This window comes from Narcine bancroftii, chromosome 13 (assembly GCF_036971445.1).
Source record: "Narcine bancroftii isolate sNarBan1 chromosome 13, sNarBan1.hap1, whole genome shotgun sequence".
NCBI classification, from domain to species: Eukaryota; Metazoa; Chordata; class Chondrichthyes; order Torpediniformes; family Narcinidae; genus Narcine; species Narcine bancroftii.
The window spans coordinates 77,515,344-77,541,661 of NC_091481.1; the positions used below are offsets into that span (position 1 = coordinate 77,515,344).

Genomic DNA, 26,318 nt, shown 5'->3' on the forward strand with positions numbered 1-26,318 from the left:
TGGAGCCAGCGGCGATGAATCACCCCGGGTCCCCTGCCGCGGAGGCTGCCTCTTGCAACGGGGACCCCCGGAGGCGAGCCCCTCAGCCGGCCGGCCCCGGCTTCTGGACGGCGGTGTTCGACTACGAGTCGACGGCGGACGAGGAGCTGACCCTGCGCCGGGGCGACCTGGTCGAGCTGCTGTCCCAGGACTGCACGGTGTCCGGCGACGAGGGCTGGTGGACGGGCAAGATCAAGGACAAGGTGGGAGTCTTCCCCAGCAATTACGTGAGCGAGCTGAGGCCGGACTACCCTGCCCCGCCGGTCATCGACTTCGGGGAGCTGCTGCTGGAGGAGATCATCGGGGTGGGGGGCTTCGGCAAGGTGTACAAGGGGCTGTGGAGGAGCGAGGAGGTGGCGGTGAAAGCGGCCAGGCAAGACCCGGACCAAGACATCAGCGTGACCGCGGCCAATGTCCGCAAGGAAGCGCAGCTCTTCGGCATGCTCAGGCACCCCAACATCATCTTGCTCAAAGGAGTATGCCTGACGGAGCCGAACCTGTGCCTGGTCATGGAGTATGCCCGAGGTGGGGCTTTAAACCGAGCCCTCTCGGGCAAGAAGGCGCCGCCGCACGTCCTGGTGAACTGGGCAGTGCAGATCGCTCGAGGCATGAACTACCTCCACAACGAAGCCGTGGTGCCAGTAATCCACCGGGACCTCAAGTCCAGCAACAGTAAGTACTGACTGCAGTCAGAAATGTTGGAGGAACTCAGCAGGTGCCCCTACCTAGGAGAACAGAAATGCACAGAAAGTCTGCAGACGCTGTGACTGAAGTTAGGAACTCGGAGGAGAGGAGATTTACCAGGATGTTGCCTGGATTTTGGGGAGGGGGAACAAGTCTTGTGAGGCAAGGTTTTAGCAGAGCTGGGACTTCTTCCCTTTGCCGCGAAAAGAGACTTACTTAATAGAGGTCTACAAGATTACGAGAGGCAGAGATAAGGTGGACAGCCAGCGCCAGTCTCCCAGGTTAGGAGTAGCAAACACCAGAGGACATCTGGACAAAGTGAAGGCAGGGAAAGTTAAGGGGAGAGGTCAAGGGGTAGGTTATTTTGCGCAGAGAGTTGCGGCTGCCTGGAATGCATTGCCAGGAAGGCTGCAACATTAGAGGCATTTAAGAGACAGGGCCATGGATGGGAAAAGGAATTGGGGGTTTCAAGGTAGGAAGTTTTTTTTTCTGTAGGAATATATGAGACATCTCAACATTGAAGGCTGAAGGGCCTGTGCTGTAATGTTCCATGTTCCCAGACGGTAAAGATGTACAGTGAAATACGGAAGTCTGAAGACACTGTGATTGCAGTAAAAACAGTGTGTTCGTGCAACGCCTTTACAGCGCCAGCGATTGGGTCTGGACCGGGCTTTGAGTCTTGTCAGGAGTTTGCAGCCCCCGTGTCTGCGTGGGGGCTCTGGTTTCCTCCTACCATTCAAATCGTGCTGGGAGAGTAGGTTAATGAGCCTGCAACAGGGCTAAATTTGAAATGTTGTATTTTAAAAACTCAGCAGGTCTTGCAGCGTCTTTGGGAGGCAAGGATACATAACTGTTTGGGGCTTGAGCCCTTCAAGGTCTGAGTAAAATGCAGGCAGGTGTCTGAATTAAAAGGCTGGGGAAATAGGAGGAATGGGGGGGGGGGCAACAGACAAAAGGTGATAATTGGATACGGATGGAACACAGGAGAGAGGAAAGGTGAGAATTGTCTCTCCTGTGTCCCAACCAGACCCTTTGCCAGTTGGTCCGTACCCCTCCCCACTTCCTCCAGCATTTCTGTACGTTTCGCTATAATCACAGTGTCTGCAGACTTTCATGTTTCACCCCCTAGTAAGTACTGACTGCCCAGCTTCACCCAGCGATGTGAGTTGTCGAGGTATATCATCAATGTTCCTCAAACTGGCAGGTCAATCACACAAGAACTAGCTTGGCAGGGTTGGCGACCGATCGTCATCAGTCCTGCACCATTAACTCTCATTTCTTGCTCCACAATTCGTCTTTCGTGCATAAAGAATAGGAGCAGAAGTAGGTGGAAGAGATTAAATAAGAAAGGAGGAGGGAGATGTGAAGAGAATAGAGAAATAACATGTGAGAATAGCAGAAAACTCTAAGATGAACCTCTTCCCTCCGGAATTGGGAATGTTGTGGAGGGGCTGCTGTGCAGAGATGCTGCATTATAAAATTTGATAGAATTTCTTTCCTTTTTGATTTTGTTCGCCACCCATGTGATTCACCCCCCCCCCCCCCCCCGCCCGCCCTGTTTGTAAAAACAGAGAGAAATAAATTGGGAAATTCAGTAAAACACGAAAGTCTGCAGACACTGTGGTTGAAGTTAAAAACACAGCGCTGGAGTAACACAGCAGGTCGAACAGTGTATAGGCGAAAAGATTTAAAGATGCATAGAAAATAGGTTCAGGAGGAGGCCATTTGGCCCTTTCACACCTACACTGCCATTAATTTTGATCATGGCTGATCATCTACCCAGTATCTGCGTTGTCCCCATACCCACCCCCCCCCCCCCATCCCCTTAGCCACAAGGGTCAAATCTAACTCCCTCTTAACATAGATAAAGAACTGGCTTCAACTACTTCCTGTGGCAAAGAATTCCACACTCACCACTCTCTTAGAAAATTTTTTTTTTCTCATCTCAGTCCCAAAAGACATCCCCTTATCTTTAAACTGTGTAAACTGGTTCTGGTTTTCACCAACGTCGGGAACATCCACCCTGTCCAATCCCTTAAGGATTTTATACATTTCTACAGGTACACAATCCATTATCCGGGCATCTAAAATCCAGAAAGCTTCAAAATCTGGCAAGTGGAGCGGGAGTCGGGCAGGCGGGTGAGGTGGGGGGGGAGACAGCAATGTGACTGGAAGGGGGTGGGGGTGGATACGGCAGCATAATTCGGGTGGGCTTAAATCTGTAAAAATGTAAAATTCGGAACACACTGTCCCCCAAGAGTTCCGGATAAAGGATTGTGTACCTGTATAAGATCCCCCCCCCCCGCAGTCTTCTAAATTCCAGTGAGTATAAGCCTAGTCGATCCATCCTTTCTTCATATACAAGTCCTGCCATCCCTGATATCAGTCTAGTGAACCTTTCTTGCACTTCCTCTATGGCAGGGATGCCTTTCCTCAGATGAGAAGACCAAAACTGTACACAACACTCCAGGTGTGGCCTCACCAAGGTCCTGTACAGCTGCAGTAGAACCTCTCTGATTTGGTACTCTAATCCCTGAGCCCTTCATCAAGGTAGGGAAGGCAGGTGTCTGAACAAAATGGCATGAGGGGGGAGGAACACAGTTCCACAGGCAGGAAGAAATGGGGGAGGGAGGGTATATCAGCAATTCGTTAATGTCAATTGTAGAAGAATGCTGGAATGCATAATGAAGGAAGGAAACAAACACCTCAACCTAATAGAACTGAGCACAGTCAACATGAATTTATGACAGGAAATTGTTTGACTAATCTATTTGGAGTTCTTTGAAAATGTGGTGAGCAGAGTACTTGGAGCCTGTGGATGTGGTGGGTTTTTGGAATGCTTTTTAGAAGGTGCAACACAGGAAATTGATTTTAACTCTGTTCTTCGAGTCGGTGATATACTGACATAGATTGAAAAGCTGTTTTTGGACAGAGTTCAAGGGGTTGGAACGTTGGCGGGATGTGCGTAATAGGGACTGGTGGTTGGGCCCTGGCTACTCACTCAGTGTGTCCGAGAGGACCGAATGTCATATTTCCAAGTTTGCTCATTGTGCAAAACGAGGGTGGGATTGAACAGGAAGAAAGATGTAAAGAGACTTCACAGGGACACTGCATGAGTTGAGGGAATGGACAGATGTTTTCTGTTTTGTTTCCATGGTGAGAGATTGGGTAATTGTTCAAAGGGTCCTGGATGCCCTTGGGCACGAGTCAAGGAAAGCCAACAATGCAGCGAATGATTAGGAAGGCAAATTATGTGGTGGTCATTACAAATACATTAACCCCCTCTGGCATCTGCCACCTATAGGGATTGGGAGATGCCGGATAATTGTATTTTCTGGTTGCTTGAGACTTACAATGCCTAATTAAACCTGCAATAAGAATAAACAGTTTAAAACAAAAATACTAGACTATACTTAGACTGAGCAAACTTCTCTTGCATGAAACCTTAAAGCATTCTACTTTATTTTCAGTCACATTCTTTCGAAAACATTTAACCGTCGCTGCATCTGTAGGTTCCTCCCCCTCCATGAAGCCACCCGAAAGATGAACAATAACACTATAGATAATTAAACCACCCCCCCCCCCCCCAAATTTACAGATGAAGCCTCTGACCAGGCCAACTCTTAATAAGGAGACACTTTAAGAGAGTTACCCCAATGACGAGTGGCATCAACCAGCTCTTCATCCTGGGCGACGCCATTGCTGTTTCACACAGCTTTATTCAAACAGCTGCTATGAGCAAAGCCCGACCAAGGCTGGCTGAATATTTGCTCCAATTGTCGCCAAAAGTTTCTATGTTTCTTCAGAGAGCATTTACCTTTACACTTTTAAACTTGCATGTTTTTACCTATTATTTTTATTCTTTTTTTTTAATTTGTTTTCCTTAATTTTTATTTTGCCAGTTGCTTGAATTCTGGATACCAGGGGTTTTACTGTAGTTTTATCTCCAGAAGTAAAGATGTCTCCCTTCAGTTTTCTAGGGCCTTGCACCTGCAGTATATGTACATTTGCAAGTCTCTATCTACGGACGGAAGTGGAACTTCAGAGAAGAGTCATCAGATTGGGTTTCAGGGAGGTTGGGTTTACAAGGACAAACCGAACTGTATCAGTGAGAGGGTAGAGTATAAGAGATCTCATGGAAATTTGCAACACCCTTGTCATGCTCAAAAAGAATGAATCAGATCAGAATTGTCACGAAATTTGATGTTTTGGCAGCAACAATCATAGTGCAAACATTCATATAAACCATCTTACAACAATAAATTCTTTTAAAAGTGAGGTAGTATCTTTGGCTCATTGATCATTCAGGAATCTGATAGCGGAGGGGAAGAAGCTGTCCTTGTGCCGCTGAGTGCTCGTCTTCAGGCTCCTGGATCTTGTTCCCAGTAGAAGCAGAGTGAAGAGGGTCTTTGAAGATAGAGGCTGCTTTCTTAAGACACTCCCGTGTAGACGTCCTCGATGGAGTGAGTCTGGTGCCTGTAATCTCGCAGGCCGAGTTAACAACCCTCTGGAGTTATTTTCTTTTCCTGAGAGTTGGCGCCTCCAAACCAGGCAGTGGTGCAACCGGCCAGAATGCTTTCCTCCGTACACTTGTAGAAGTTTTGAAGAGTTTTCGGTGACATACCACATCTCTTCAAACACCTCACAAAGTATAGCCGCTGCTGATCCGGACCCGACCCAAACTGTTGACTGATCTGTGTCTCTCCATGGATGGGGCCTGCCCTACTGAGTCCCTCCAGTTTCTCTCTGCTTGCTCAAGGTTCCAGCGACTGCGTTTCTCCATCCTGGCAGGACTCAACAGGGTGGATGCAGGAATGACGGTTAAATCTGGCTGAGGAGTCTAGAACTGGGATCCACAATCTCAATTTGAGGTGGCTCATGTAAGAAAGAGATAAGGAGACATATCTTTACCCAGAGAAGGGTGAACCTTTGAAAGCCTGTGAAAGGCTCGGTCATTGATTCAAAGCTGAGATCAATTAATTAATATTGAGGGAGTTGAGTACATTAGGATAGCGCAGGAAGATACAGTTTAAAAAAAAAACAACAATATCTGGCATCTATGGGGATTAGTAAATGTCGGATAAGTGAATTTTCCGGTTGCTTGAGATTGCACGATTGGCAAACTAACATTTGGGGACACCAATTTTAAACTCTGGTATTTCTTTTTTGCCTATTTATTTTACTGCTTTTTTTTTGCTGGTTGCTTGATGCTGTCAGTTGCTTGAATTCCGGATAACAGGGATTTTACTGTAGTTCTGACCAAGGAGCAGGATCAAAGGAGTCGCACGCTGGGTATTTTTCGTTGTGTCTGTCAGGCTGTGATGTGCCAAGTCTGACGTGTGACCTCTGAACTTTCGTTGATCTTGGTTACACCAGTGTAACTGTTCGGTTGGGTTGTTAATTTTAAGTAACAGGAGCCCCCCCCCCCCCCCCCCCCCCGTCATCCTTGTGGTCTGTGGTTACATCCTGCATTTTGCCTTTGTCGATGGGCAACTGATTGGAGGAACAGATGTAATCTCGAAAAAATCATGGATTTCGACATCACAGAAACTAATTCTTCCAGCCCACCTCACCAATGGATTATAACCATATAACAATTTACAGTACGGAAAGAGGCCATCTCAGCCCTTCTAGTCCACACCAATTTAAGTGAACTCCACTAATTCCACCTACCTGCTCCCTGCCCATAACCTTTCAACCCCCTCACATCCATTTACTCATCGATTCTCCTCTTAAATGACAGAATTCATTCATGCTGCAACTACCTCTTCCGGAAGGTCATTCCACTCAGCCACCACTCTCTGAGTGAAGAAGCTTCCTCTTAAAGTTTTTTGCCCTCTAACCCTTAACTTATGACCCCTCATTCCAATCTTCCCTACCCTCAAGGAGAAGAGCCGATTCACATCTACTCTATCTATTTCCCTCATAATTTTAAATACCTCTATCAAATCCCCCCTCCACCTTCTACGCTCCAATGAATAAAGTCCCAGTCTACTCAATCTTTCTCTGTATTCTAGACACTGCAATCCAGTCAACATTTTAGTAAATCTCTGCACCCTCTCTACCTTCCTATATTTTGGAGACCAGAACTGCACACAATATTCCAAACTTGGCCTCACCAATGCCTTGAACAGTCTCAACATCACCTCCCAGCTCCTATATTCCATGCCAGCATACCAAAAGCCTTCTTCACCTCCCTATCTACATGAGACTCCACCTTCAAGGAATGCTGAACCATTATTCCAAGATCTCTCTGTTCCTCTGCATTCCTCAATGCCCTCCCCTTCACTCCACATGTCCTACTTCGGTTATTCATCCCAAAATGAAGCACCTCACACATCTACATTAAACTCCATCTGCCACCTTTCAGCCCACTCTTCTATGCATCCAAATCCTTCAGCAGTCCCCAGAAACCTTCCTCACTATTATTAGTTTAGGTTCTCTGGGATCAAAAGCCTGAAGCGTGCTGGTTACAAACTTTCCTGAACCTAGAGGTGCTGGACTTCAGGGAGAAGAAAGCTGGGGGCCCTGAATGAGCACTTGAATTGTTACAACAGAACAGGGCCAATTAAGATGAAAACCGATGGGTGTCATGGATCTGATGGGACAAAGGGCCTGTTTCTGCATCTCCACAACTCTATTTATGAATGTCCAATTCTCTTGGTCGGCACCTCTTTGTGGGCTGAAGGGCCTGTTCTGTGTTGTAATGTTCTATTCCCACTCTGATACCCATCTGCATTGGTTCCATTATCCCTCTATGCCATTTTTTGTTTATTGCACCGAACCATATCAATAACAATATATACAAGTGTTCTTCATTAAAATATACACAGTGACATTTCCTTTTCTCTTCCCCACCCCCATAACTTAAAATAAGAATCAAAAACAAACAATAAAAGCACACAAAAAAGAAAAGAAAAAAAAAGTTGTGTCGTCCATATTTAAGTCTTATCGTATTTGTATCATATTACATTAAGAGATGGAGGTCCGAAATCGGCAGCGGCAGTTCCTAATATATTCTATGTAGAGTTCATCCCTCGATGCCTTTCTATCCAAGTACCTGTCCAAATGCTCATTAAATGTAATTGTATCTGTCTGTATCACCTCCTCTGGCAGCCTGTTTCAGATAACTGTGTGGAAGAACTTGCCCCTCAGATCTCCTGTTCGTACTAACCCGCCAAGACTCGACTATGTATTAAACAATGTTCATTTACATTTGTATATGTGTAAACGTACTGCACATGTATCAGTTTTATGTCTGGTTGTGTATTGGGCGCCAAGAACCAGGGAACGCTGTTTCATCACGTTGCCCTTGACCAATCAGATGACAATAAACCAAACTTTCAATCCATCCCCTCACTTAAACCCGTGCCCTCTAGTTCTGCGCTGCCCTTGGGAACAGACACTTGAATCTCTGTGTGCTCTTATCATTTTATACACCTCTACTCGTTGAGATTTCACTTTCATTAGATCCGTTCAGGCTGCAGAAATAGGAGTTCAGCCAGCCTCGAGCATCCAAAGTTGTTCTGAATTCAACCAAGTGCTTCGCTAGGGCCACATCAGAAGGTATTGAGCGCAAACCGTGCAGTATTGCGTATACTCCCGTGCTCAGCAGTTGGGCAGAGCAGTCTCTTCTTTGGTCCAGGTACTGGCAGCACGGTACTTCATGAGCCAGTGAGAAGGTAAGAAGATAGGAGCTGACCTTTTCCTGCACCACTTCTATAGCACAAAGGTTAATCAGGTTAAGACTTTATTCCCTGGAGCATAGAAGCATGAGATTACACAAAATTATGAAGGGCGTGGACAGAGTAAATGCAAGGTGGCTTTTTCTGCTGAGGGTAGATGAGGTGCAAACCAGAGGATGTGGCTTAAGGGTGAGAGGGGAGGTTTTGGGGAACGTGAGGGAATTTCTTTGCACAGAAAGTGGTGGGAATGTGGAACAAGCTAACAGCTGATGTGGTCAATTTTAACATCGAGTCCAGTCACCTTTATTTGTCATTCATACCATAACTGCTAATGCAGTGCACTTGTGGAGCCTGATGGCTTGGGGGAAAAAAAGATTGTTGCACAATCTGGACTTGTGGGCCTGAATGCTACCTCCTTCCAGACGGCAGAAGGGAGAACCGTTTACAAGAGGGCTGTGAGAAGTCCTTCACAATGTTATTTGGCTTCCCCATACATCGTATGCAGTAGATGTCGGTCATGGTAAACAGAGAGGCCCAATAATCTTTTCCGCTGACTCCACTATCCTCTGTGGGGCCTTGCGTTCTGAAGAGGAACAGTTTCCAAACCAAGTGGTGATGCAATTGCTCGGAATGCTCTCAACCCATCCTCTGTAGAACGTAGTGAGGATGGAGGGTGGGAGATGGACTTTACTCAGCCTTCGCAGGAAGTGGAGACGCTACTGGGCTTTTCTTTGCTACAGAGTTGGTGTTTAGGGGCCAGGTGAGATTTTCCGCCAACTGCACGCCAAGGAACTTGGTACTCTTGATGACCTCAATGGTAGTACCGTCGATGGTCAGCAGAGGGTGATTTTTTTTTTCTCCCCAGGGCCCTCCTGAAGTTCAGATGCAGGTTCTTGGCTCTGCACCAGTCCATTAGCAAGTGCATCTCATCTCTGACCACTGACTCCTCATTCTTGCTGGTCAGGCGCTCCATTATCATCAGTGAAAGTTGATGTGTTCTGAACTGCTCTGTTGCACAGTCATGAATCAGTGGAGTGAACAGCCATGGATGAAGCACGCGGCCCCGGGTGGCCCCCGTGTCCAGAGTAATGCTCTAGGAAGTGCTGTTTCCGATCCTGACTGGCTGAGGTCTCCTCGTCAGGAAGTCAAGAAACCAATTGCAAAGGGAGGTGTTTAGACCCAGCAGGCCCAATTTCCCTATCAGCTATTGAGGTATGACTGAAATCAATAAACATCATTTGAACACACGAATCCTTATTTTCCAGGTGCGTGTGGGCTAGATGGAGGGTGGTGATGATGGCATCATCCATGGATTGGTTGGATCTGTATGCGAACTGCAGGGGTCCAGTGAGGGGGTGTGGGGGGTGGGGCAATGGGAGCTTGATGTGCCCCGTGATGAGCCTCTCGAAGAACTTCATGACAGGGTGGTAGTCATTGAGGCAAGACACTGACAACTTCTTTGGCACGGGGACAAGGGTAGCAGCCTTGAAGCTCGTAGGGACCACGGGAGATGTTAGCGATGTCAGTGAGAACATCTGCTAGCTGAGCTGCACATCCCCTGAGCACTCTGCTGGGAATGTTATCTGGACCAGCACCTTTCCGTGGGTTGACCTTGCCTAACACTCTTCTCACATCAGCCACTGTAAGACACAGCTCCTGATCATTTGGAGGAGAGGTGGTCTTTGCCACCACATCATTTAAGGAAAATGTGGACAGGTACATGGATGGGAGAAGTATGGAGGGCTATGGACTGGGTGCAGGTCAGTGGAACGAGGTAGTTTGGCACAGAATTGAAGGGTCAAAGGGCCTGTTTTCTGTGTTGAAATGTTCTATGGTTCACTCCCTGTGGCCATTCATTCCCTGCTTTCAAATATATCTTCTTTAAATACCCCCAATATTCTGGATTACATATCTCTCCAGAGCCCAGAGGTTTCACATTTAACTGTCAGAGTTGGCACAATTAGCGCAACGCTGTAACATTCGACCTGGGTTCGAATCCAGTATTGTCTATAAGGAGTTTGTACCTCTCTCCGAGTCTGTGTGGGTTTCTTCCGGGTGCTCTGGTTTCCTCCCACGCTTCAAAACGTATGGGGGTTGTAGGTTAATTGGGCGGCATGGGCTCATGGGCCGGAAGGGTCTGTTACCGTGCTGTATGCCAAAATTTAAATTTATTAAACCAGAGCTCAAACACCAGCATGGAAGCTGTAATTTGGGGTTAATTATTAGTAACGGTGACCATGAAATGACGAGATTGTCTCAAACCCATTTGTTTGACAATGATCCTTGAGAGAAGAAAATCAACAATATTCCTGAGAAGCTGCTCATGGATAATTATGGGCAAGAGATGCAGAGGACAGTGACCACAGTGGAAGACCAGTGAGGGTTTCTGCGGCTGAAGGGCACATTTGTGCTACTGGTGGGTTGCAGGACCCACAGCAGTTTGCGGGCTGCTGGAGACCGGCTCATGAGAACCAGGTATCTAAACCGGGGTTCGAGAAGATGTTGAGGGCCCTCATCATGTCGCAGGTTTGGATCTGGAGCTCGGGTTGCCCATGGTTGGAACCGAACTGGCATCCTGTGTGGCTGCAGAGCCCACGGGAGCACAGTAGGGGAACCTACGGACTCTTAGGGAGTCTGGGGGGTGGGGGGGAGAGGAGACTCTCTTTTACTTCTTTCTCTGACTGCAAGGGGCAACGGGCAATGCTAATGGCAAATCTTTGTCTGCCTTCTGGCAAAGTAAAGGCATCTTCTTCAATATTACATTTCTGTTTGATTACGTGACAATAAATAGTGTCTGATCTGTTCCTTACCGTTGATGGCCAGATCATGTTGCCTCTTCTCACGTTTGTGTCCTTGGCATTCTCCTACTTGTAATCTCAGATAATTTCGTGGAGAGAGAGGATGGGCTGGAATTGAGGAGGAATTTTATGGGATATTTAATAGTTTGTGTCAGGGGATTTTGTGACGAGTGTTCCCCGGTTTCTGATAACTGGTCCCAGAATGGATCGGGAGAGAAGAAGTGTTTGGAGCGCATTGGCTGAAAGGAAAGTGGATCAATCACATTCTTGATAAGGAATTGACTTTGTAGATAAAATGGTTCAACTTTTAAGTAGATGGCAGAGCTGCCAAGGACAGAGCATCCTCTTCTACTGGAGGATTTGGACCATTCGACCCATCAAGTCTGCTATCCCATTCAAATCATGGCTGATTTCTTTTTTCATTCAACCCCCATAAACTTTACTAATCGAGAGGTGTCTGTAGGGAGTTGGTACATTCATCCTGTGACTGCGTGGATTTTCTCCGGGTGCTCTGGTTTCCTCCCAGGGGCTGTAGGTTCATTGTTGGCTCTTGGTCTGTACTCGGAGTACGGAAGGATGAGGGTGGACCTCAGAGGTGTTTTGAATGCTGAAGGGCCTGGACAGAGTAGATGTGGCAAGAATGTTTCCCAAAGTGGGGATTCTTGGACAAGAGGACATTTTTTTTTCAAAGATAAAAGGGCATCAATTTAAAACTGGTGTGGAAAAGTTTCTTTATCAGGGAGGTCACGAGTCTGTGCAGTGACAGATTAACTATTAGGCTGATTAGGCTGAAGCCTTGGGCCCCGGAAGGTAAGGGGGCCAAGTCACAACCACTGATACACCAACGTAACCACTTGTCAATGTGGCTCGCATTAGTCCTGGGTCCACTCGTCAGTCAAAGCTCCAAAATGCCAAATCTGGCTCGGGAATCCTGAGGCGCTTGAACTTTTGAGAAGAGACTGGGGCAAACATCACAGAGCACTCGTCAGTGCAGCAGCCAGTTTCACCAGAAACCCCGTGGCGAGAAGGATATCAATAAGACTGAAAGGGTGCGGAGGCGATTTACTAGGATATTGCCAGGATGTTTTCTGTGCCGCGACGCTCTATGGTTCTAATGCACCCTATCTCCACTGGAGGAGCTGAAGGCGCAGTCACAACTTGGAAGTAACTTAAGGAGCATGTGCAGTGTTCTCCAGCACCCCGACTCTGCGCAGGTGAAGCCAGTGACTGTGGGCCACATAACTGGTTTTGCTACAAATTCAGCAGATTCACTCTCCTCTGGGGTTGGATAAACTTCTCTTCCTCTCTGTTCCACCGGGTCAAATGGTTGACTCCTGTTTGTCTTTCTTAATGTGTGTTGGCCTAACCTGATCGACGATTCCTTGCACGTCAGCAAGCCCTGGGAAACTGCTTGGTAAACCACTTTGGAAATCCCTGCATTTGCTGCCTCTTGCCCGTGGATACACATTCTAAAGTTTGTTTGTTTTCAAACCCAATTACACATTGGACGGTTAACAGGTGGACTACATCGTGGCGGATCTCAGGGTGACAGCAGGCCTTGAGGATTTAAATACTCAAGCGGGTCGGATGGCAGCCACGGAGAGAGAGTCGGCCAGAGATGGGTGGTGTAGACGTGCTTGATACGCAAGCAGGAAGTGCTACTGAAAACGGGGTCCCTGGGCGGCCAAGAATAAGTTTGGGGTTGCACCTTGATGTTAAATCCCTTCCATCTGCATTAAATCCATTAATTCTATTCATCACGACACCCAAGCCCAGAGGTAGCCAACCTTTTAATTTAGACGTACAGCACGGTAACAGGCCATTTCAACCCAAGAGTCCATGCCGCCCAGTACGGGCTCGTAGGCTGAAATGGCCTGTTACCGAGCTGTATATCTAAATTTTAAAATTAAAAGGTTTGGCCACCCCTGCAAGCCCATTGTAATTTCCTGTCTTGCTTTATGATTGTACATTTGAACGCTACATTAGGGTCTGTCTGTCAAACCAGGAGAGGTTAATGGAACATTTGACAGCGAGCTCCACCTCGTTCTGTTTGGAACCTGATATTTTGACTGTTTACACACAAGCAGCTGCCTTCTGCCAAACATCTCGAACTGCTCCACATCCTTTACTTTAGTCACCCCGCACCCCACCACCTTCCCATTGGCTGTATTTGGGGGGGGGGGGGTGCCTGAAGGGCACAGCCCTCTTCGGCGTGGTTTGCCACAGTTCACTGGGCCGAGTGATGCCATCTGCTCCCCTCAGCCGCTTCAATGCTTTCTCAACAAATTAAAACACAGCTTCCCACAGCAGTTGTAATTAACCTCTAATTGCCAATTAGCTGAGGAGTAGCTTCCCCACAAGGCGTGCACCTTGGGTGAGAGGGAACACTCTCCTGCTACTTAACTCTGTCTTATAAAACGGACTGCACATTATGCAATTGTCCACTCCAGCTTGCCAGCAGACTGGTCCACTCTGTCCCATTTTACACCTTTGAGAAGTCGGGTCCTGCTCAAGAGGTGCGAGCCCTGTGCAGTGCTGAGGGGGTGCAGCGCTGCCTGAACTGCCCCTTCCAGATGAGACGTGAAGGTTAGGTCGAGTTTATTGTCATCTGATTGCGCAAGTACAACCTGACAAAACCGCGTTCTCTGGTCCTCGATGCGAAGCACGCAGACACGCAACCAGACTTAACACACAGAGAGACAATACAGACTTATGAATGCAATAAGTTTTCATAAATACAAATAAATATTGTTTTGTAAATGAGAGGTCCTTTGGTCGTTCAGCGTTCTCACTGCCTGTGGGTAGAAGCTGTTCCTCAAACTGGTGGCGCTGACTCTGATCCTCCTGGATCTCTTCCCCAACGGGAGCAGCTGTGTGCAGGGTGAAAGGGATCCTCCGTGCACATCCTCTTCAGACAACGATCCCAGTAGATCATCAGGAGGGAGGGAGACTTCGAAGATTCTCTCTGCCCCCCTTATGGTCCATTTCTCCGCAACAACCGTACCCGCCCTGTGATGCAGCCAGACTGGTCGCTCTCGATGGAGCTCCTGTAGAAGGTTGGCACGATGGTGGGCGTCAGTCTTCTTAGGAAGTGCAGTCGGGGTTCCTCCTTTCTGAAAAGTGAGGAGATGTTGAGTGTCCACCGCAGGCCCACTAGTTATTATTTACCTCTCGACAACTTGTCTGAAAACAAAACATCTCTTAAGTACTCAGCAGATCTGCCTCTCCAAGAAAAAATGTTTTTGCCTCTCAAACCTGCTGAGTGTTTCCAGCATTTTCTGTTCCAGTTTCAGAATTTCAACATCTGTAGTTTTCTTTTAGAGAACGTTTGTTGATTTTAAAACCGGTCACTTGGACACCTGGTTGTGGCGCAGGTTGGCCTCCGTGCTCCCAATGCGACTACATCAAGTTCCTCCTTGATCATCTAGCCCAGTGGTTCTCCACCTTTTCCTTCCCACTCACATCCCACTTTAAGTAATCCCTAGGCTGTTGGTGCTCTGTGATTAGTAAGGGATTGCTTAAGGTGGGATGTGAGGTGGTAATCGCTGCTCTAGACCCAATTGTTACTGAAATATTTTGCTTGAAATCATTGGTCCATTTCCTTTGGAGTTCTGAAACCGTGCACATAACAAGTCAATGAGGTACGATTAAAGGAGTGGCTTTCAAACTTTCTCTTTCCGTCCACATCCCACCATAAGCAACCCCTTACTAATCACAGAGCACCGATGGCAGAGGGTTTACTTAAAGTGGGATGTGAGTGGGAAGAAAAAGGTAGAGAACCACTAGTCTAGAGCATTGGGGGCTGCCTGAAGCCCGGGGCATCCCAGTACGAACATTTCCTCTTTCTCATAGAGTTTGATTACATTTCCTTTTTTTTGTTTACGTGTCCGTTGTGTACAGTTTTTTTTTTTGCACAACCAATAAGTGGTAATTCTGCCTCGCCCGCAGAAAAAAGAACCTCAGGGTTGCTGTGAGCATTCACTTACACAGAAAAGGAAACATAAGCAAACTGTGCAATTCAGAGAGGAAGTGCAAAATTGAGATGAGTCCCTGATTGAGGTTGTCTTTGAGGAGTCTGATGGTGGAGGGGGAGCAGCTGTTCCTGAACCTGGTGGTGCGAGACTTGTAGCACTTCGACCTCTTTCCTGATGGGTTCTATGGATGATCGCTGCTGCTCTCTGACGGCAGCGTTCCCCGTAGATGTTCTCGATGGTGGGGAGAGTTTTACCTGTGAGATCCTGGGCTGGTTACACTACCTTTTGCAGGGCTTTACACTCGGAGGTATTGGTGTCCCCGTACTAGCCGTGATGCATACTCCATCTGTAGAAATTTGCCAAGGTTTCTGATGTCATGGGCACAGGTTTAAGGTGAGAGGGGAGAGATTTAAGGTGGGGGGGAGGGGTTTCTTGGGAGCAACTTTTCCCATCCAACTGGGTATAAGTACAACATTCAAAAGATGTTGGTCCAGACATCTGCCAAAGTGGGCCTAGCCCAGAGTGCTAACTTGGAGGGCTTGTTTCTGGGCTGTGTCACTCAAATACATCTTCAGGTTCAGAGCTGGATCGGAAGTAAGTCATCCCAGCACTGAGGAAACGGGATGTTCAAGCTTCCCCTTTGCGACTAGATTTTTTTTCCCCCAACGGTGTTTTAAATTCCAGGCCAGCTGAATAAACAAGGTTTAAAGTGTCCTTGTGCTGGAACGTACTAAGAAATGGATACTTTGATTTTGATTAGCTCAATGGACTGTGTTAGTGGAGCTGCAGGAGATACCTACACCTGTAACATAATATTACTAATGAAACTTTAAAGCAGCTCCCTTGCTCTTCAGAACCCAGGTCTCATTACCTGTCTACTCAGTGTCAGTGCCAGGCTCAGGGAGATGTGGCTGGCCTCAGATTGCAGTCAGTGTTCCGGCCGTGGTCAGGCAGTGCTGCCTGCCCCGTGGGGGTGCAGAGAAGAGGGCCTATCTGGGTCACGTCTGACCCCCCCCCCCCCCCCCCACAAACACTTGCCTGGCTGCTACGTTCTCCAAATATCTGGAATGGGGAGGATCCTGGAACTTGGTTTCAAAATTTTTATACTGGAGTAACTTTGTAATTGCATCCTGGTATCTGAAACCATCTTGCACTGCAGATCATCAGATGGCTGTCCACCCAGGCCAATCCCAAACACCACACAAGAGTGTCACTTGCCTGAATTCCAAATGATACAGCATGGATAAAGGCCCTTTGTCCCAACTTCCCCCATGTTGGCTCAGATGTCTATCTGCCTGCGTTTGGCCTATGAACCTCTCCTACCCATGCACCAATCCATACTGTCTTTTAAGCGTTGTAATTGCTTTTTTTTAAAATTGATTTGCAGCATATTTGAAGCCGATTCTGTCAACCTGCGCTTCCCAATTGCCCCCAATTTGACTGACAAACTCTGTACATTTTGGAGGGTGGGAGGAAACTGGGGGCCCCCCCCCAGGGGGAAACCTGCACAGGCCATGGGGAGAACACACAAAACTCCTTACAGACGGCGTTGCGGTTACCGCGACGCTATCCGTGCTAAATTGAGTTTAAAATTTAGACATGCGGCATGGTAACGGGCCCTTCCAACCTATGAGCCTGTGTGTAGAGCTCGTCGAAAGAATCAAAGACTTGTTGATCCAAACCAAGGCTTTTATTAGCAAAAGACCGGAGCTCTTCACAGGTGGCCGACCAGTCCGGAATGATCCGACCTGGCTAGGGACACAACCCTTTAAGGCCCGGACAGTAGGCGTGGCTTAGCTCTCAGCCAATCGCTGTAAGTACAGTCTAGATACAGTAACTATATACACTATGTACACTGGTGATAGATCTGTACTATCGCACAGAGCTGCCTAAATACCCCAATAAAAATTAAAAACCTTCCCAGCCTCTCCTTATGACTCAAGCCCAAGAGTCCTGGTAGACCAATGATTTGCTGCCACTACAGGATCTGCCCCAATGGCCGGGCCTAATCCCATGTTATTCCCACATCTCCCTAGATTCTACCACTAACCTCCACACTCAGAGACCAGCGAACCTACCGAAATGTGCACATTGGGGAATCCGAAGGAATCTGGAGAAAGTAACGCGGTCTCAGGGAGAACGCACAAAGTCCACACGGACAGCATGGGAGGTTGGGACTGTCTCTGGGTTTCTGGGACTGAGAGGTGACGGCCACCCAAGTTCCAGATGCCCATGTGGGTATCTGTTCTCTGGTGGTGGGGGGGGGGGGGAGGGGGGGTAGGAGTTCCTGCTCCCAGGGCATTGCAAGGTCCACAGCCAAAGCCTGCATTACGTAAGCTCAGGGCATTCTAGTTACTGCGGAGACTAGCTGTGGACTCCGATTGTTTAATCCAGTCCTGCATTAAACTGGGCCACCCATTCCCTTGCTGACGTGACTGTCCACGGTCTTGTGCACTGCCAGACTGAGACCACCTAGAAACTGGAGGATCAATGCCTCATCTTCTGACTGGATGCCCTCCAACCGGATTAACCTTGAGTTCTGGTTTCCATTAAACCCTCCCTCTTCTTCCCCCCCGTCTCCTTTCATCAAGTTTTGTCCCTCACTCTTTCTGTCTCAAATCCATTCTCACTCTTCCTCTATCCAATCAACACGGTCTGGACCCCTCCTCCCACCAGTCTTTATTTTGACGCTTTCCTGTTCTTTGCTTATACCTTGAAGCTCAGGGCTCAGGCCCAAAACGTCGGTAATATCTTTCCCTCCTATGGACACTGCGAGACTGGCTGAGTTACTCCAGCATATCCTTGTATTTTTTTACTACAATCTCAGTGTCTGTAAACTTTCGTGTTTCACTCATGTCCCATCAGGTGAATATAAATTAATCTCACATGTACCCCATATTTCATGTCGAGCTGATTTCCATTGAGAACCATACATCGAGTATATTAGAAACCGCCGATTTCACACCTCCATCTCTTAAAATGATAAGATACAAGTCCGAAAATACTTAAATATGGAATTTTGGACGACACGATTTCTTTTGTGTTCTTTTATTGTTTATTTATTTTTCTTTTTTTAATTTCTTGTTTTACATCATTGGGAGGAAAGGGGGAAATGGAAATGTCACTGTATATTTTAATGATGAATATTATTGACATGGTTTACGGTGAAGTATTAAATTTAAAAAAAATTTTTTAAAAAGATGATCCCATTGAAATCTGCAAAATTCGGACAATGTAGCTGGGGTTTTTGTTTAAACTTGATTGTCTCAAATAGAGTGAGAAGTGATCTTCTGTGACTATTCTAATAATTTACATTAAAGTTCATACAGCCATGTAAAGGGCACAATTTGTGCTCATTACAAAAGCTCATTACTATCAAGGGGTGGGGCGGTTAGCACAATGTTATTTACAGGGCCAGAGACCCGGGTTCATGTCCGCCACTGTTTGTAAAGAGTTTGTACATTCTGCCCATGACCATGGGGGTTTCCTCTGGGCACTTCACACCAACCTCCAGTTTCTCCTCATTCCCTCGCCAGTCACAGAGCCATCCCCGCCTCCCACTGCTTGCTGGGGTGCCCTCCCTCCTTTATCCACCTATTACCTCCAGCCTGGGGGACCCTGCCCCTCCACCCCCACCATGTGGTTTGGGTGCCTGTCTACATTTTGCTCATACCTTGATGGAGGCCTCAGGCCCAAAACGTGGGTTCTGTATCTTTATCTTTGCTATTTTAAGTCCAAGGTTTGATCTGCTGAGTTTCTCCAGCACAGTGTTTTTACTTCAATCACAGTGACTGCAGACTTGTGTTTTATCACAGGGTTAATAGGTCAATGGATCTATTTAGGCAGTATAGGCTTGTGGCCCAGAAGGGCCTGTTACTGTGCTGTATCTAAATTTTAAAAAAAATTACTACCAGGCATAGTAGCCCTGTGTTGGATGTCCAGAACCAAGGGGTCACGGTCTCAGATTAAGGGTCAGCCAGTGAGGACAGATGAGAGGAAATTTTTTCATCCAGACACTTGTGAATCTCTGGAATTTTCAACTCAAGAGAATCAGTCATTTAGTTTATTCAAAACGGGTTAGTCTTGGATATCTAGGGATACAAGGTTAATGCGAGAAAATAGTGCTGAGTTAAAAGTTAAACAGTCACGAGGGGCTGAGAGAGCAACTCTACCTTCTGCAGTGCACCCTCCACTCGGCGGTGAGCTGGCTAAAGGACATCTCGGGGATGGCCCTCGCTATCAGTTTATCAGTCCCTGCAGATACCGTGGGGGTAGGGCTGAATCAGCAAGCTCTCAGCCCGGAGCGAACCCTTTTCCTAAAACAAAAATAAGCAAATGAAAATCGAGAGTCTTGCATTTATTTAACACCCTTAATCATCGTGGGACATCTTGGCTGTAAGGACCTCTGAGTTGCTGGTCCCATAATGTAATCACTGCTACTGCACCGGGTAAACAGCCGTAATTGTCACGAGGAAAATGTAAAACGTTGGAAAGCCACACCTTGGTGGATTTGTGCACTTGTTATTCACCACTGTCTGCTACAATAGGAAGTTGAATTGCACAGCGAAGTTTATGATGGTTCTGGTAATAGAAGAGATGTCTCTTGTTTTAGCATTCAACTTTCTCTGCATTTGTGTGTAGGTGTGTGCAAATTCTGCATTTTGTATGTGTGCGCGTGCAGCAAATTCTGCGTTGTGTGTGTCTGTAGAAAATTCTGTGTATGATTAATCTTACCCCTGGCCAATCAGTAATAGTTATGTTCTGAGATCTTGCCTCTGTGAGACTGTGTTCATTAACTCTCTGATAACGAACGCTCCCGTGCAGAGCCTTGGGGCACTTTTGCTCTGTGAGGATGTTCGCTAAATGGGCGTTGTGGGGGTGGGGAGTGCAAGGGCAGGATGCTCTTCAAAGGATGAGGTGACAATGGGAACTAATTGCAGGAAAGGAGCGCTCTGCAAACAATGGCGACGGAGTGAGTTGCAGCTACTGAGAGGGGACTGTATACACAGGCACTGGGGATGCCTGCATGTGAATTGGGACACGTGTAAACATGCCCAAACTCTCATACTGTAAGGTAGTGTAAAGAGTGGAGGTTGCAACCTGCCCTTTAAACTTGCAGGGAACTCTCAAGTGTGATGGACGGATCAGGGAGGCATTTCATGCTGGCAGATAAGATGCCATTACATCCCATCTTAAACCACCCTGACTTTAGCCAGCACCAATCCCCTTTCCTTGTGATTCTCCGTCCCATAGAACATTACAGCACGGGCACTTCAGCCCTTCCAGTTTGTGTTGAATTATTACTCCCTCTGACCTGAACCCAGTTGTAGCCATCTGTACACTCCCAACCATGTACCTGTCCAGATCTTTCTTAAAAGTTAAAATTGAGCCCGCATTCCCCAATTCAGCTGGCAACTTGTTCCACACTCCCACCACTCTCTGTGTGAAGAAGTTCCCCCTCATGTTCCCCTTGAACATCTCCCCTTTACCCTTTTTACACATCCTCTGCTTTGTATCTCACCTCCCCTTAGTGGGGAAAAAAGCCTGCTTGCATTTTATCTATCCCCCTCATAATTTTGAATGCTTCTATATCATTTATCTTTTTGTCCCCATTTGAGACAGACAATAATGGTCTCACCTGCTGGGTCGACCCATCCCACTCCGGTTACTTCCTCTTCTCCCCCCCTCCTGTCAAGATACTTGTCCCTGAGAGCATGAATGTCCAGATTCAAGGACAGATCCTGCTGTTATCAGGCTCGCGAATGGATCTCACACCAAATATGACTTTCCTTGCACTACCTTTTTGAACACCACTCTTCTGATTGCACTTTTTTTAAAAATTAAAAACATACCAGAATGCTGGAGGACCGCCACCAAATTCAGGAACAGTTGCTACCCCACCACTGTCAGCCTCCTCAGCAACAAACTCAATCAGGTGGCATTTTTACACAGAAACTTCAGAATTATTCCAGGAACAAAAAATTAGCACAACTCCACTCTGGCATGTCCCGATGTGGTCGTTTACACAGGGGCAGTTTTAGGGCACTTTTACACAGCGGAGTTTGTCGAGCCGGAGGGGTAGCGTCGTATTCATTAGGCCTTTACCTTTTGGAGTAATTTTACACTGCATCCGCTCTGTAAAAATGTGTCGGAGTCCCAGTGGAAAAATTATGGGATGGAATTTACAAAATAAATTCCCTATCGACATTTTTTTTTACTCACTGCCGCCGGAGCAGAAAATTTCTTCAGCTGTGGAAAAGTGCCCAAAGACTCATTTAAGGACTCTTGAATTTTTCTTTTTGTTCTCTCTGTATTGCACAGTCTGGTTACAGTTCTTTGTTTACTTGTTCTATGCTGTGTACAGTTAAATTTTTTTTATTGCACTACCAATTCTGCCTCACAGGAAAAAAGGATGTCATGTATGTACTCTGACAATAAAACTGAACTCAGCTGGTCTTCGAAACACAAACGTCAGCATTTGGCTGTGTTTTACTACAAAGACTAGCTGGGGTCCTCCAGCCTTTAGGTGTGTGTTTTTAACTATAATCACGGCATCTGCAGCTGTTTGTGTTTCAATCGCTGTTTTTTTTTGGTTTCCTCTGTCCGTCTGCACTGTTTCACCATCGTCACATTGCACCCTGCACATCTATTAGGGGACATTGCGCCCTGCACATCTATTAGGGGACATTGCGCCCTGCACATCTATTAGGGGACATTGCGCCCTGCACATCTATTAGGGGACATTGCGCCCTGCACATCTATTAGGGGACATTGCGCCCTGCACATCTATTAGGGGACATTGCGCCCTGCACATCTATTAGGGGACATTGCGCCCTGCACATCTATTAGGGGACATTGCGCCCTGCACATCTATTAGGGGACATTGCGCCCTGCACATCTATTAGGGGACATTGCGCCCTGCACATCTATTAGGGGACATTGCGCCCTGCACATCTATTAGGGGACATTGCGCCCTGCACATCTATTAGGGGACATTGCGCCCTGCACATCTATTAGGGGACATTGCGCCCTGCACATCTATTAGGGGACATTGCGCCCTGCACATCTATTAGGGGACATTGCGCCCTGCACATCTATTAGGGGACATTGCGCCCTGCACATCTATTAGGGGACATTGCGCCCTGCACATCTATTAGGGGACATTGCGCCCTGCACATCTATTAGGGGACATTGCGCCCTGCACATCTATTAGGGGACATTGCGCCCTGCACATCTATTAGGGGACATTTGTTGTTATTCACAGCACCAGATGTATGTTGGATCTCCTGGATAGCACGCCAAATGAAGTTCAATCTGCTTCTGTAGCCCTTGGTGTCTCCACTCCTCCCTTGTTCACCTCCCCATGGGTCTGAGTTCGGCCAAAGGTTTGCCCTTGCCATCCCCTGAGCACATTCGGCTGCACTGGCTCCCCGCCTCACCGCTTCCTCCAAAGTACAAAGGAGATCCTCGTTGACTTCGAGGACCCTCCACTAAGCATCAACACCTCTGGAGTGGAGGGCACCAAGTTCCTTGGAGTTCACTTAACTATCAACCTATCGTGGACACTCAGCATCTCCTCACTTGTCAGGAAGGTGCAACAGCCACTGCACCCCCTGAGAAAACTGAAGCGGGCAAGGCTACCAGCCCTCGTCATGTCAACCTTCTGTAGGAGCTCTATCGAGAGTGTCCTGGCCGGCTGCCTCGCAGTGTGGTCCAGTTGCTGCAGAGAAATGGGTTGCATCTGCAGGACATTCCATGCTGACCACTGCCTGATGGCCTTGTGGTCAAAGGTGTTCTTCTGGAAAATGTTTTCCATAAAGGATAGGTGGTGTGGCAAAGTCCAGCTGACAGGGACGTTGTGCGGAAAAGGGGCTAGGCCGATCTTTTGCAACACCTGGAACAGATAGAACCTTAGCATATAGCAGCACTTCATACTTTGGTACCACGCACAGCCTGATGCAGCCGTACATGAAGGTGGTCATCAGGATGAGGGACACGTTGGGAACATCCTTGCCCTTGTTCCCCCTTGTGACATGGCAAAGCTTTATACCCTTTCCATCGTGGATCCACACATGAACCAGAAAACTGCTCTTGTGGGGGAAAAGAATCACACCTGCGCCACGTACAAAAGGACGTAGGCAATTATGTAGTGTGTGTGTGTGTGTGTGTGTGTGTGTGTGTGTGTGTGTGTGTGTGTGTGTGTGTGTGTGTGTGTGTGTGTGTGTGTGTGTGTGTGTGTGTGTGTGTGTGTGTGTGTGTGTGTGTGTGTGTGAGACCCAGCAACGTGCACAGTGCCACAGAGCAGAGTGAGGCAAGGACATTTCTGCATTTATCACAAGTGGCATGATTCCAACTCTCCTCATGACCTGGCTGGCTGCCAGATTCACCGTCAGTCACAGGAATTTTCTGAATTCACAACTCCCCAAGCCAAGGAATAGAGCTGACTCCATTCTCCAACAGGCCATAGGTTTAATTCCCACTTTTGTGGGTGGGGGCGGGGGGGGGGAGATGTTGAGAGATGAGTACACAAGCCTTTTGTGGGCTCCTGCCTTATACAGTGGATTGGAGCATAGAGGGCAGGGTGGGTCACTTATGCAGCCATGCCTCGATGCGCCTGATCGAGTAATGTCCCTTCACGGATATATCTGAGGTCACCTCATAAGTGTTTAATAAAAATTTACGCAGCAAGTCGAGGGGCCGAGGAGAGTCTGTGGCCAAGGCGTTGGGAGCTCTGGATTTTGGGTGGCCTGGTTGTTCGTGTCCTTTTCCAGGTACCAGAAGGACATTCGCTCCCTTGGCAACTAACCCATGGCTGCAGGAGAAGCTTCACTTGCGCCTACACCTGCTCCCTCACCACCATTCAGGGCCCCAAACAGTCCTTCCAAGTGAAGCAACATTTCACTTGTGAATCTGTAGGGGTCATCCACTGCATCCGGTGCTCCCGCTGGGGTCTCCACTACATCAGACAGACTGGGGCGCAGACTGGGAGATCACTTCGTTGAGCATCTCTACTCTGTCCGCTGCAATAGCATGGATCTCCCAGTTCAGTTCCCCATCCCATTCTCTTGCTGACGTGTCTGTCCGTGGTCTCATGCACTGTCAGACTGAGACCACCTGCAAACTGGAGGAGCAACACCTCATCTTCCACCTGGGCACCTTCCAACTGGATGGTATTGACATTGTCTTCTCTGGTTTCTATTAAATGACCCATCCCCTCTTCTTCCCCCATCAACTCTTCCCCAGTTCTCTGTCTCTCCTCTCTCCCTCTGTCTCCTTTCACAGAGGCAAAATCAATTTGCAGCTTTCCTCTTATCATATCTAATTGACACCTTTTGTCTGCTGGTTGGGCTTCCTTCCCCCATCCCATTCTTTTCCCTTTTTCTCTCATTCTTTATTCAGGCGCCTGCCTGCATTTTGGGTTCAGGCCTGAAACATGGGTAATACATCTTTACCCCTTATGGATGCTGCGAGACTGGCTGTGTTCCTCCAGCATTTCTGTGTTTTTATTACAATCACAGGATCTGCAGACTTTCATGTTTCACTCCAGAAGGACGTCCCATGGCTAAAGAAATACAAGAACTACACATAGAGTCACACCGCACAGAATAAGCCTTTCAGCCCAACACCCCCATGCTGACCTACCTTGTTATTCTGGGCCAGTCCCATGTGCCTGTGTTTGATCCTTCTGAACCTTTCCTGTCCATTAAACTGTCCAAATTCATTTTGAACTTTGAAATGTTACCTGCTTCAATAATTTCCTCTGGCAGTTCGCTTCAGGAACGGATTACAGTCTGAGCGAAAAAGGCTGCCCCTCAGGTCCTTCTTAAATCTCTCCGATTCTTAATCTGATGCTGGAATCTTGTTGGAAGTTGGAATCTTGCTGGAGGTAGGGTGCCATAAAACATAGGAGCAGAAATAGGCCATTCAGCCCATCAAGTCTTCCCCTCCATTCAATCACAAGCTGTTCTGGTTTCCCACTCAACCCCTTCTCTCCATAACCTCTAGTGCCCTGGCTAATCAAAAACCTATCAATCTCTGTCTAAAATTCCATAGATTCTTCACCCTCTGGTTGAAGAAATTCCTACGCATTTCTGTTCTAAGCAGATGCCCTTCAATCCTGAAGTTATGCCCTCTTGTCCTAGACTCTCCCACCTTTCTATGTCTACTCTGTCCACGTCTTTCAACATTTGAAATGTTTCAATGAGAATCCCCCCGCCCCCCCACTCATTCTCCTAAATTCCAACATTCCTCACATGATAACCCCTTCATTCCTGGAATCATCCTTTGTGAACCTCCTCTGAGCCCTCTCTAACGTCTTAAATAACGAGCCCAAAACAGCTTACAATACTCTGTGAGGTCTTCCCAGTGCCTTATAAAGCCTCGACATCACACCACTGCTCTTTCATTCCATTCCTCTTAATCGACTCAACCTGCAAGTTTACCTTATAGCTTCAGAAATGGTGAAGAATGATGCAAAAGCACAAAGCTGGTCAAACAGTGGCCTTTATACAGCAAAGGGAACAATACGTAACCAACATTTCGGGCTTGAGCCCTTCATCAAGGTGTGGGAAAAATGTCGGCAGGTGTCCGAAAAAGAGTTGGGGGGAGGGGTGATCGTAAAGGCAGGAGGTGATAGGTGGAGAATGATGCGTCAGGTTTAGAAGCTGATGGGTGAAGAGTAATTGATCTCTATCCTTGCCCTAACTGAGGGGAGGAAAAGTGAGATCAGATGCCTGATATAGGGGAGATGCTCCCCGTAATAAGCCCCTGCCTGCGTCTTCCCCCTTTTTACAGGCATCTGTTCTCACTCTCCCTCCACTTCTGACCAAGGATAGGTTTCCCTCGGACTTTGCTCTTCACCTATCAGCTTCTGTCGTCGACGCATCATTTTTAAAAAAAATATTTTTCACACTATAAACCATATTGACCAAGATGCATACAGACATTTTTCTTCTTAAATATATAGTGTCATTTTCTCCCCCCTCCCTCACCCCCTTCCCCATTTATTTGAAGTTCAAACTATAAGATACATTAAACCCGTTAAACAATGTTGTCCTTCAATAAAAATAAACAAGAAATTTTACTGAGTCAGTTCTTTTCGTTGTCTTCTCCTTCTGTCATTTTGGGTGGTGGAAGTC

The 26,318-nt window shown here is 47.3% G+C and overlaps 1 protein-coding gene across 1 annotated transcript in view; it reads left to right on the top strand.

Moving 5' to 3' along the window:
* The window catches only part of map3k10 (mitogen-activated protein kinase kinase kinase 10), a 70,224-nt gene continuing 43,906 nt past the window's right edge, over positions 1-26,318 (top strand). The window contains exon 1 of the mRNA XM_069908187.1: positions 1-711. Coding sequence (XP_069764288.1) covers positions 15-711 — 697 coding nt within the window. The 5' untranslated portion in view covers positions 1-14. The remainder of the gene's footprint in view (positions 712-26,318) is intronic.